This window comes from Amphiura filiformis, chromosome 1 (assembly GCF_039555335.1).
Source record: "Amphiura filiformis chromosome 1, Afil_fr2py, whole genome shotgun sequence".
NCBI classification, from domain to species: Eukaryota; Metazoa; Echinodermata; class Ophiuroidea; order Amphilepidida; family Amphiuridae; genus Amphiura; species Amphiura filiformis.
Window position 1 is genome coordinate 48,382,001 of NC_092628.1, and position 13,117 is coordinate 48,395,117.

General features: G+C 37.2%; 1 protein-coding gene across 1 annotated transcript; it reads left to right on the forward strand.

The window, feature by feature from the left end:
• Positions 1 to 1,216: 1,216 nt before the first annotated feature.
• LOC140148073 (neuronal acetylcholine receptor subunit alpha-3-like) lies at positions 1,217 to 11,659 on the forward strand. Its single transcript, XM_072169930.1, has 6 exons — positions 1,217 to 1,534; positions 5,035 to 5,171; positions 7,484 to 7,528; positions 8,164 to 8,273; positions 9,166 to 9,871; positions 10,134 to 11,659. The coding sequence occupies exons 1-6, from the start codon at positions 1,462 to 1,464 to the stop codon at positions 10,233 to 10,235; spliced, it is 1,173 nt and encodes a 390-aa protein (XP_072026031.1). The 5' UTR covers positions 1,217 to 1,461; the 3' UTR covers positions 10,236 to 11,659.
• The last annotated feature ends 1,458 nt before the right edge of the window (positions 11,660 to 13,117 follow it).

Consider the following 13,117-nt stretch of genomic DNA (forward strand, 5'->3'; position numbering starts at 1 on the left):
CCGTAATGACTTAGGCTACGCTCTCAGCTAGAGTCCGACGCTGCATTGTACTAGAAATACCTTTTCGTTTTGAAAATATAACATTAAAATTAGTATCGCCCTTGTGGCCCTCGTGCAGTGGAAAACCTTAATTCTTTCATTAAAAAGAAATGAGAATTAAAAAAAACACGGATCTACCTGTGCACCTATAAAATGAGCACAGCAAATATGAATGAATTTTAGGAAACACACGGGATATGATGAACATTGACCTGACGCCATGATAGTAGGATCTATAGTCGTTTTATATACAATGTATATACCGTATTGTCATAATACCAATATTTGTCATTATGATAATATATAATGAGTTATATTTAGCAACGTAAATGTGCAGTTCATATGCACAAACGAATACTGATCATTATGATATTCAGGTTTGTGTACATCACATATAACATGTCACATAGGAGGTCATACGTGTTGACCTTCATCTATTGTATTTGTTCATCTGTGTATGGAGAGGAGAAACACCATTAAACGCCATTAAAACTCCATAAGTATTAGGGCGTAGTTCAGTGAACTCACCGGATTGCTATTCCAAGTACTTTGATAATACAGATAATATGTATTAATGGGTCGAGGCAATTGCATTGAAAAACCTAATAAATTATTCATAGCAGTTACGTAATCAATCGATAGTGTAGACACTTTTCATTTGCAAACCACCAAAATTCGTGATCTTTTAGCGTTGGAAAATAAAACCACGTGAATAGAGTGCCCTCTCAAGAATATCTACTCTCTGGTGGTGCGCTCAATAAATGCATATTTTGTTATGTTATGTTATGTTATGTTGTGTTATATCATGATATCACTACAAATTACGTTTCGGTGGCAAAAGATGTAAAAAGAGACCAGATTTTAGGATGTGTTTCCATAGGAGTTCAAGTGTGAAACAGCTCCGAAAATCCGAAAAAGTATTCAATATGGACAAATTCATCCCGATTGATTGGGATCCCCGTGCCCTTCAGTGGCGTAGCGGAGTCATCCGATTGGGGGGGGGGGGGCACACCGACCATGACTGGGGGAACCGGGGCCAATGGGAGGGGGGCACAAGCCGTTTTTTGCCAATTTTACTATGGGATTTTCTAAATTATGCAGCGTGCCCCTCGTGCCCCTAGGACGCCACTGGTGCCCTTGAAATTTCGATAAAGTGGTATCAAGATATCGTCGGAAGTAAAATTTACATACCATCCATTATATGGTATCAAAAACTTTTCAACATCGAGATAATCGGCAGGATTATGATATTGAGAGCTATTGATTGGGTTACGGATGATTAAATAATCCATTGCTAACTGCATTCAGCATTGTGTGGAGTCAGTGAGCCAAACAATATACCTGGCGATACTACCTGCTGTTTCAGTGTTCTTACCTTCAAGGCAACAGATTTGATTTGCTTCAGGCCGATATACAACTAAAATGTTCGCACTAAAAATGAATGTACTTATGATCATCACGATCATCATGATCATGAGTTTCGGCATTTTTGGAGGTAAGTGCATCAACTTTTTTATCTTTCAAAATTTTAGATTGGTAAAATAAAATAGGCCTACCTTGCTCGAGAAGTCTAGCCACGAACTTGCTCTGCTCAGATCTTCACATATGTGATGCGATCAAGCGAAATCAGTCGGAACTAGGAAATATTGATTTTGAGATATAGGCAAACAAAGCAAATATTTTGTTTTGTTTCCTTTTGTTTTGGAACCTCTTTAATTGCTCATATCTTTAGAACTAGTCGTTCAATTTCAATGGGGTTTTCTGCAAAATGCAGCTTTGTAAATGCTTTTTATACTATCCTATAAAAAAACTGAAAATTTAATATTTCCGAGTTCCGACTGATTTTGCTTGATCGCATCACATATGTGCAAATTCGAAGCTAGAGTTCTCGAGTAACCTTGCATTATGAGCTGAGCTCATCACACACAATTCAAGTCTAGTATTTTGTTGATATCACTGAATGGTCTTCAAAACTTATCTCCTTCAATCCATTACTTTTGTGGATGGGCATACAACATGAATCACAAATGTAATTATTATATGACTTTAATACATATTCGGTAGCACTGTGTCGCGGTTTGGCAAAATTTCAGGTGATTCTAGCTATATACTTTGGTTGGCACGGCAACTGATAACCTCCAACCCGATAGCTCCCTACATGATTTTGCTATTTATTCCATAATTCATTACGTACCCTATTGTCAGTAAATAAGTTAAATATTTGTAAGAGCAGTATTGAAATCAGGAGGAAGAATCGGAAAATGTGACAGTCTAAAATTTAGTATTATTTGTTCTTAAAATAGTGTTGTTTACTGTGCATTTTGCTCTGACGGGAGAAGGCAATCGGATAGGGACAAAGCTTAAGTTTGAAGGCATTTAACATGTAGGCTTGCTTGCTTACATGTAGGCTTGCTACAGGACTGCTGCCCATATCCATCAAAATAATATGACAATCCAACACACCAAACATCAATTACTGAGAACGTGCACCCTTAAATAGCAACTATTTTAGACTGTTGCGATTTGGTAGTTCACAGCATCTTGCGAATGGTAGTGAGCTTTGGCAAAAATTGCATTGATCATTGTATAGCGAGTGTGTAGAAGTCTAAGAATTAATATATCACAGATATACTTTTGTCGAGCAAGTTTTCAAAGTGTATGATTTGTAGATTGAACTTTTTGCAAAAGTGTTATTTTTCAATAATAATTGGTTTAAATAATGAAAATCTCAAGTATTCGGCAGTATAGTGTGGGACATAAGAGCACATCAGACATATCGAATTGCATTCTCAATACGATGAATGTCTTTCTATACACATTTTATGGCAAATGATTAAAATTGATATTTTTGATGTTTACCAGTCCTCGAAGTAAACTTTTTAAATCTTCTGATATGTACTTAAAGTGTATGCAGCTGGGATGAAAAGCCGATGATCAATTGAAAATTTTGACCTCGGTCTTTTGGGGAAAAATGTATATCATCATCAATATGAAAGGTCAACATTTTGCCCATTTCAACACCGAATCAATCGGTTCCAATTCCTAATTAAATGGCCGAGGATGAGGGAGCCTTGTATAACAATAGCCATCAAGTGACTAGCGTTCTGACTCAACAATTTCTACAACATCCTTTTACAGCTCCCACTTGATCTTTTGAATTATTTTTTAAAACATGTACTGTGATGTACATTTAGATCATGCATTTTCTCACGGAAATAGATGTTTACAACTTAGGTTAAAAACACCTAAAAATAGGTACATAATTTTCTACCAGAGTTTCCGTGTTCATAATAATGGAGCAACAAAGACTATTATGATAGTAACCCGATTTAGGGCAAATCAAACGGATAAGCCAGGTTAATATGTGTTAAGAAATTTCAAAGTTTATGAACTTAAGGTGGTACTACACCCCCTGATTGTATTGGTTTTTTTTACATGGATGCAACTACGCAGTTGATCGGGGGGGGGGGGGCAAAATTTTTTTAAAAGTTTAAATACTGCCGCGAAGCAAGCATCACGTCGCACAGGGGGGGTGTCTATGGTTGATCTGTCCCGTCAGTCGTTGGAAAATTTTACAAAATGGACGCCAAATAAAGCATTTGGCGAGCACTTTTTACACTATTATCATGAAAAAAAAGAGAAAAATGTTTAACACGAAGGCACAATAAAAGCAATGTTTAATTTCTAGTGGTAGCGGGCCCGGACTTTTTGGTGGGGGGGTGTGGTGGCTACAAGAACAAGGATTTTTTCTTCTTTTTTCTTTAAGTTGTGGGGGCGTCAAAGAAAGAACTTAAATATTTTAGTCGGTTATGTCAGGTGTTTCTGCGTCTTGTTCACTTTCATCAATTGTTCGATTTCCGTCTTTTTCCTCAGTCTCCTGAAAGCTCTCTTTTTCCATTCTATCACTGACGTATGCCTACTACTTAAGACATCAGGAGGGAAACGGCAAAGCTTTACGGGGACAACTGCGTACAATCATGTTCACGCAAAACCTGTAACTTATAGACCCTACTATTTTTATTGTGCCCCCCCCCCCATACCAAATTGTGGCAGGGAACATCTCCTCCCTGTTCTCCCGGGATTGACGCCCATGCATTGATGCATATTTAAGGGGACGAGTTTTGACATTGTATGTGAGTTTGAAGACAATCCATATCCTAAACCAATAGGGTTACCTCCTTTAATTGTTGCACCTCATACATCAACCCACACACCCCACCACACACCACTGTACAGGAATATAGACATATTCCTTAAACAGAAATAATAAGAACAAGGATTTTTCCTTTGAGTTGTGGGAGGGTAGAAGAAAGAACTTTAGACAGGAAATGTTTAGTTCTGGCTGATTTAATATTTTAGTCGGCTTTGTCAGGTGTTTCTGCGTCTTGTTCACTTTCATCAATCCTATATATTTCCGTCTTTCTCCTGAAAGCCATCCTTTTTCCTTTCTGTCACTCGGACGCAGGCTTACCAGATACCAGGGGCAATTTAGACATAAGGAGAGAAACGGCAAAACTTTTTACCGGTCAAATTTACGGGGATAACTGCGAGTGCATGTATTGTTCACGCTGAACTTGTAACTTTTAGCCCCCAATCAAGGTGAATTTGAATGTACTCTAGATGAAGTGCGCAATTTCACACTATTTTAGATAAAAAGCAAGGTATAATACCGAATAAGCCTACTTACACCAGGGAGTATTTGCCGACTCGTGGAAGGGGATATTTGATATTGTGCCCCCATCCCAAAATGTGGGGGGACATGTCCTCCCTGTTCCCCTGGGATTGACGGCCATGCATAGATGCATAAATGGGACGATGTTTGACCATGTTGACATTGTATTTAAGTTTGGCAATCCATATCCTAAACCGATAGGGTTACCCCTTTAGTTTTTGCACCTCCCTCACCCCCTCAGGCCCTCACACACACACACACCACTGTGCAATGTACATTATTTGAATATGCTATTCATTAAAAGTCTTACGTTTTGATTCCAGAAACAATATCCAAAACGAACTCGGAGACGAAACTCATCGCAGACCTTCTCGCTGGTTATCACCCAAAAGTGGCCCCTACTGACAACGGACCGGTTCAAGTTAAGATGGGATTCGACATGAGCTACTTCGATTTCATTGCAAGTAACACCGAGTTATCTATTACGCACAACAAATACCCGTTCACTTAACATAAAAGCAATATCTTAAAGACACTAAGCCTAAATTACCAAATAAAGTAGTCAATTCACTACTGTTCCGCCATTATGCACAATGTTCGAGGAGAGCCTCGAACTGGCAGTACACATAAATAAGAAGCGAACCACTCATATCACATTATTTTAGACCAGGCAAAATAATAGTTCACCTCAAACAAATTGCAACAGAATTTTTTTACCACAATGCATGTCTATAATGTCCTAAGAATGACATACTAAAAGTTTCTAAATATCCAAGTGGTGGCAATATACCTAATTTGCATAAATCCAAAATGGCCGCCAATTCACAGATTTTTCACTTTATTTTGAGGTACTTAGATACCTAAAATGCTTATTCCAGATGAATAATCAATACATGTTTCACAAGTTTGCCAAATATCTCAATATGGGTGCCTTAATTTGCATAAATCCAAAATGGCCGCCAATTTTGGGACATTTTATATTGATTTGGTCATCATTCCCAGTCTACACTACAATGTTTGTGGTAATTTAAATACCTAAAATGCACATTTTAGGATCGGTAATTTCTATGTATGTTTCACAAGTGTGCAACGTGCTTTTATATGTATGCCCTAATTTGCATAAATCCATATTTTTTGAACTTATTTTGTCATAATTCTCATATTACGTATCTTTTGGAGTAATTTTTATGACTAAAATTCACATACACTTTTCTGTCAAAACACGTTAATTATGAGCACAGCAAGTGAGTGTTAATCTATTTTGCTGTTATTTTGATGTTTTGCTGTTACAAAAGCCGGCAGGAGTCGCCCTGAAGGAGGAAATATTTGTCACCTTTGAAACGCTCTAATTTTTTATAACTTTCTTGATTACGAGAATGTATGTAAATAGGTGATGATAGGCATTATATAAAATTTGGAGGGCCGGATTTGCCATAGGGCCTGATGGGCCCAGGCCCAGGGTCCCGATAATTTGGGCCCCAATATTGTCCTGTGTTTGTTTCTTTTTAACCTGAAAACACCATGTTTTGGACTACAATGTGGTAAAATTGCAAAATCAGGAGAAAATTATGCTCGTCTTCCTCTTATTGAAATGCTTCTGCCGCCACTGTTGATCTTACAGTAGTCCCCTTATTTGTAAACCAAAACTTGGCCACTTGAGTGTACGTCAAGTTAGCTCAATCGATAAGGCATTCGACTATGGTGCGAGAAGTTGCGGGTTCGAACCCTGGTGGTGCCTAGTATGCTCTCGTGGAAAAATTGAGTTAGCTTGAAATTCCCCTGGACAAGAAACTCGCTGCTAATTTGTCTCGTTGTAACCCGTACGAAACTCGGGGAGCTGATCCCGGTTGCGATGGTTATTTGTGGTATGTCTAGGGTGTGCGCTCTTGAAGCAGCAAAGTCCCTGAATTGTTGTTTAATGGTTTATGGAATGATGTGGGGCCATAGTGGTCAACGACAACCTGTAAAGTGTGCTGACTGCTGAGGCTTGTGGATCAACGTCTAGCCGTTGTGCCTGTGCGTAGCGCACTATAAATCACTGCGCTTTTTTTTTTTTTACGTGAGTGTTTTGCATGGTGAATTTGGGGCCTCCAAATTTTGGCCTGGTCCAGGGTTCTCAAAAAGGTAAATCCAGCCCTGATTTTACCTGTCATCCTTTTAAACAAAATACAAAAAGGAACTAGTATATAATAAGTGTGAAGTATGTAATTGTTTTAGAACATTCTTTTTTTAATTGTAAAACAATTGAAAAAAAAAAAAAAAAAAATGGGTTGAAGTAAAGATAGAAAGAGAGGAGATTCAGTTCATTAGCAAACTTATTATAATTTGATATACTAAGTATCTGCAAATTTAAAAAGGAAAACGTATCCCAATCTGTTCGTTAACAGCTTTACAAGAAGGACGGACAATATAAATAATATGATGCAGGGGAAGGAAAACTTTCAATTTTAGAACAAATAATTCATACTCTCAACAAGATGACAAGACAAAAAGAAAGCAAAATAAAAAAGAACGTATGGGTACCCAAAAGACGCATAAATGCAAACTGGGTGTGCAAATTTGGATTGGAAAATGTCGACATGAAATTGATTTATATTGCAGGGAGCTAACTGGATTTGATTATAAAATAAAGAAATTAGCAAGACTAAATAAATCGTAATATTATACTTGAAATTTGAAATGAATACTAGTACTAGAAAATCGGATGTATATAGTATAGACACTATATTTCCAAGTATATTTGTAATTTTATTCTTGTTTTTACAACAACAGGACGAGCCAAAAGAGTTAGCCATTGCCCATGGATTTGTTTATCGGGTAAGTGATTTCTTCTTTACGATTAGTCAGTGTAATAAGAAACTTTTAATTTTTCACAAGGTCATATCTTAAAATCCTGAAAAAACGAGCACTAACCATGGTAACTTAAAAAGTTCGCTATAGACCCTTATTATCCCCCAGGGATATTTTTATGAGACAACTTGAAATTAGTTTGCATGATACTGAACGATTGCTTTCATATTTTGCCAGGGGATGATCCAAACAATCATCCCCTCCCCCAATGTTGACGCATGTATGTGGGTTTCTGACCAAATTAACCTCATAATATTTGGCCATTTGAGCCCCCCAAAGTGCAAATTTTTTCGCGTTTCGTGCGAATTTATTCCATTTTGCACCATATTCAGACAGTTTAGCTTCAAAAATTCAGACAGTTTAGCTTCGAAATTTTTTGCGCGCTTCGCGCGTATTTCTACCATAAACTTATGTCCCCAAAAGGTGCTGAATTTACTATACTTCACTATAATACTCCAACCCTATCCCCCGATGTCAAAAAGAAATCCACGCCACTGGTTCATACAGCTAGAAAAAACACCGAAACGCAAATTTGTGTCGTTTGGGCGAATTAGAACAAGTTGTTTCAAATACAAATGATACACAATTTATAATTTCTACAGGGATGGAACGATCATCGCTTGCAATGGAATGAAGCCGATTATAATGGTACACGACGAGTAAACCTTGATCGAAATACTGTATGGGTTCCGCATATTCAAGCAGCGAATAGGTAACATAACAGATAAACATCCGGCAATATCTTTAAATGTAGCGCTTAAAATATTTATAATACAGTCTTAAAGAAAAGTTTAATATTATGTAGAATGTAGCCTAATAATAGTTAATCTGTTAAGCTTTCCAATGTTTGATTCATCCAAATCATAACTCGATTTCCGTGAAAATGTCTAATACATATTTTAAGGGGAGGAAGTAGTTTCATACGCGTTTTTATTAAATAAATACTTCATCACATTTAAGGTGCCATGGAAAGCATGGAAAATGTAATCAAAAACGTTTGTCCCATTATACAAGAACAAGAGCAGTTGGTGGTGCTATGTAGTTTGGGCTACAGGCTGTATTACTGCATTTTGTATTTTATTGTCACATTCACATTGGGATACAGTTATCTTATATACACTAAGCAAACTAAAACAAACGTGTATAATTAATAAGGCCATATCTTAAAATCCTGTGCATCAAAATGAAGCAACATTACACACAGAATTACTTCAATACTCTACTCTAAACACATGTCAGTAACCAAGCAGTTATGTAACTGACACAACAGTAAAATGCACTAGACAACACTCACAGCCCAATAATTGGCACACAACACAAGAAATTGAGCCGGTGAAACAGCCATAACGTTTGATCTAGTTTGATTTAAGTCAAATAAAAGCAAATAAAGGCTAAACCTATGTAGAATTTGAAATTAAAAAGAAAACTTCTTTTTATGAAACTAATGCCTCCCCATAAGCATGCTAAGAAAAAGGAAATATCGTTCACTGTCGTTGTAAGCATACGTGAAGGAAGCAAGTAAGTTTTTTGAAATTTTACTATTTTGTCAATTTTACATGTTTTAATTGACCAGTAACGTGTTTCCCCGCTTTATTTGATTTCAGTGCAAAGGTCACGGAATTGCTCGAATCTCAAGTACTTGTCTTCAGTACAGGTCGAGTACGCTTCTACCAATCATTACAGATAGAATTCCTTTGCGACATGGACCTCACATACTTTCCATACGACAAACAATCCTGCAATATCGAATTCGGTTCTTCTCTTTACACCACCGAACACATCAACCTAACTGCGTCCCCAAATAGGGGAACCAATGGGTCCAGAGTTAATTCCGCAAAGGACTTTCAGATAACCACATTGGATGTCCAAAGAAGCGAGAAATCTTTCCGATTTATAGCTCCCTATTCATTCGTAGATGTGACTTACACTATCGGTCTGAAGCGTGTATCCAGCGTGTATAGGGCTAAACTGGTTGTGCCATCGGTTCTCACCAGTTTCTTAATTTTGGCTACATTCTTACTCCCAACTGCCTCCAAGGAAAAGATTACATTTTGCAGTAATATGTTCCTATGTCTGCTGCTTCTGATAGCATTCTTGCACACCACCGTGACGAGTACTGTCGAGACGGTTCTTGGGCAACTCTTGGCATTTTCGCTATTCGTGGATTTCTTTGCGACCATCATGGCAGTTGTGTCGTATAATATCAAGAACAGAGGTACTAGTATTTTGACCCGGAAGGATTATGGTATTATGTTGCAAGACACGACGATGGATGGTGATAGTGGAATGAGGGCGGAAAAAACACTAAGTGTAAGTAGAATTGTTAAGATAGTAACTAATGAAGGAAAAATGCATGTTAAATTAAAAATGTTACCAACAGTATGAACAGTAAAAATACTTTGCCACAAAGTACAAAATGTCTTAATTAAATCATTCAAGTGAAATTATACAATGAATGAGAAGTGTGTCAAAAATCTCAACAAATGCGTAAATCTGGGAAGAAATCAAACACAAAATTAAAATCATCATTTTGATCATTGTTTTTGTTGGGTTTTTTTTGTCCCTTTTTCAGACCAAATTCGCCTGGTTGCGCTACATTGACGTGATTAGTTTCATTGGTTTCTCCATTGTGTTCGTCATTGGCCTCGCAGCAATTCTGAATCAGCGAGAATGAGACAAAGATGTGGGATACTACCTGCTTGTATCAACATACGGCATCAAAAGATTCTCAATGGTCAATGATATGCATTGAACAAAAAAACATTAAACCTAAATTGCGCTTTGCTTTGAGTATCGTGTGGGGGAAATTATGATTACGCGTGCACAAAATAAACAGTATGTTGTTTTGTACTAAACTCACTTTCTTAAAATTGCAGTTGCATTGGTTCCTGGTCATAATGTTAGTGACGATGTCAGATAGTTTATCCCCAATACATACTATTTGTCTTGGCTACTAAATCACCAAAAGTTAACGAGACACTTTGCATGTTAGCAATTGTGAATAACTACTTAAAATCCATTGAACTGCTGTGTTGGTATATTCATCATTTGAAGGTTATTTAAACTTGGCAACATTATTTATAACTTTGATGAGGTAACTGATTGGTACTTTTGAGGGGGTCATTTAGGGTACTGTTATTCAATACTTAGATATTTTTCAGAATATTAGTGGTCTTTGAAAACACTTTAATTAGCAGATGATTAATTGATAATTTTGATAACACCAATAAGCATGTGCTGAATGTGTATCTGTTCTACGAATAAGCACGGCCGGATTTACCTTTTTGGGGCCCTGGGCCAGGCCAATCTTTGGAGGCCCCCAAACTCACCGTGAGGAAGGCATGTGGACTCAAGTTTTGGTTTACAAATAGGAGGCCTACTATAAGATAGACAGTGACGGCGGAAGCATTGCAATTATTTAGAGGGACACGAACATATTTTGTTCCGCTTTTACTGGCACGAAGCGCGCAAAAAATTATATTTAAGACTATTTTAGCCCTAAATGAAAATGAATGTTGACAAGTAAAGGGACAGTGCGCAATCTTACCATATTGTGGTCCAAAACATGGTGTTCTCCTAAAAGGAGAACAGCACAGGACACTTTGGGGCCCTGGGCCCGGGCCAAACTGGCCAAATGGCAAATCCGGCCCTTCAAATAAGTATACAGTTAGGAGGGTGAAAGTACATAAGGGCAATATCGTGCCAATGGTCAAAACGATGTTCGACTTAAGATACATATTCCGCCATTTTATAATTATAACGCGTGGTTTGTGTTTATTAACGTTTCCATCGGGTAGCAGGAAGGTAAATAACATGTAAATCGGGTGGGCATTTGCCCAACCAGTAAATTATTTTGCCCACCCACGAAATACAACTTGTCTTTGCCCAAAAGGGCACCATATAGTTATGATAAACCTAGTACTAAGATGCATCTCTTGAAATCAACTTCCATTTTGAAAGTGATGTTGAATAATGAAAGTCATGTATTCTTTCTTAACAATTTATTCAGTTACAACTTCGGAGCAGGAATAAAAATCACACAGCATTGGTATGGACCTGATGTTGCATAATGGCGCCATATTTGTGTGGTTATTCGTACTTGTGTTCTCGTGTAAATGATTATCAATCTACACTAATCCAGACCTATTGGTGATACCCTGCCAACATGATTGTTTTTAAAGTATGTATCTAAGCACCATACTACTGACATTTAATTTCTATACAGCCACAATGATCCAAAAATACGATGTTTATTCATCACGTCCATTGGTTCATTTTCTTACGTAGGAACAATAGGAATTTATTAACATCGATGATGTGAAACCCTCGGGAGGTACTTGGATTATTTTTCAACCACAGACCCCAGAAAAAGATCATATACCGTAGAAACCCGTCTATAAGGAATAGAAGCGACTGTGATGATAGCATATTTCACGCTAGCGCCCTCCACAATATTATATCATTATGGAATTTGAGCAAATCATTTACCGACACAAGCAGGTATACAATGTATTATTTTATCTTTATTTCGCATCTCACGAGCATAGCTCACTTGGCAAGGCATAAGACTTTGGTTCTTTAGATCGGAAGATGGTGAGTTCGAGCCTCATCACGGTCACACAAACTTTTATAAACAAAATATTGTTCAAACTTTTCATTTATATTTTCTTGCATTTTCTAAAGACTCCTTTCGTGATCATTTTTTTCATATTTAGTTTAATTTATTCTATTGTTTTTCTTTTATTGTTTCTTTTCTTTGTCTTTTTTTCTTGTTTAATTTTATTTTTTCTTTATTTTTTTTTGATTCATATAATATTGGCAGTATAAGGAGAGGAGTGAATTAAAGACCCATTTAGTGATTTGCTGATCTGTACGATCGTAAAAATCATCAAAATTCACCTTTGTCATTGTCATAGATGTGGTAACATAGCCTGCTAGTGGTTCAGCAGAAAACCGTGTGACACATAATATACATTTGGCTACATTTTATTATACGATAAATACGAATTTATTAAACATGGTAACAAATATTCTCTAGCAGATCGGTTATACGATGGAACTGGTAGGCATAGGCCTATTATAAATTCGGGATATTAAATATCTTCCTGACGAGACAGATCTGCGCATGTGGTCAAAGACGATTCCTTACTAGCCACAGACCGTCCGCTGGAATTAGTTGAATCGCTATGGCTGTTGGTCGGACCTCTCATCTCTCCACATCGATTGTGACCTATCTCCGACATTGCCCAAATGAACTCACATCCTCCCATTTTATTCCAATACGCTGGCGAAGTTACGTAATAATCGGATTAACTACCATAGCAATAGGTGAAAACAATTTTTGAATATACCGCGTTATACACTGATACGTTCAGGCGGTACCTCTTCATTGGACCATATGCTGCACCTGTAAGATCTTTGAAAAGACCAGTATTGTATTCAATCTATGATTGCAGACATACACAGTACAGGTGATGAGTGTAACCTGCTTGTAGCGCAGCGCGATATGTTCAAAATTGTTTTCACCTATTGCTATGGTAATTAATCCGATTAATT

What these genes read in the sequence shown, in the direction of transcription:
- LOC140148073 (XM_072169930.1), top strand. Translation starts at nt 1,462, where the DNA reads ATGTTCGCACTAAAAATGAATGTACTTATGATCATCACGATCATCATG. An exon ending in CCCATGGATTTGTTTATCGG is followed by an intron (nt 7,529 to 8,163) that starts GTAAGTGATTTC and finishes TAATTTCTACAG; the next exon opens with GGATGGAACGATCATCGCTT. An exon ending in GGGCGGAAAAAACACTAAGT is followed by an intron (nt 9,872 to 10,133) that starts GTAAGTAGAATT and finishes TCCCTTTTTCAG; the next exon opens with ACCAAATTCGCCTGGTTGCG.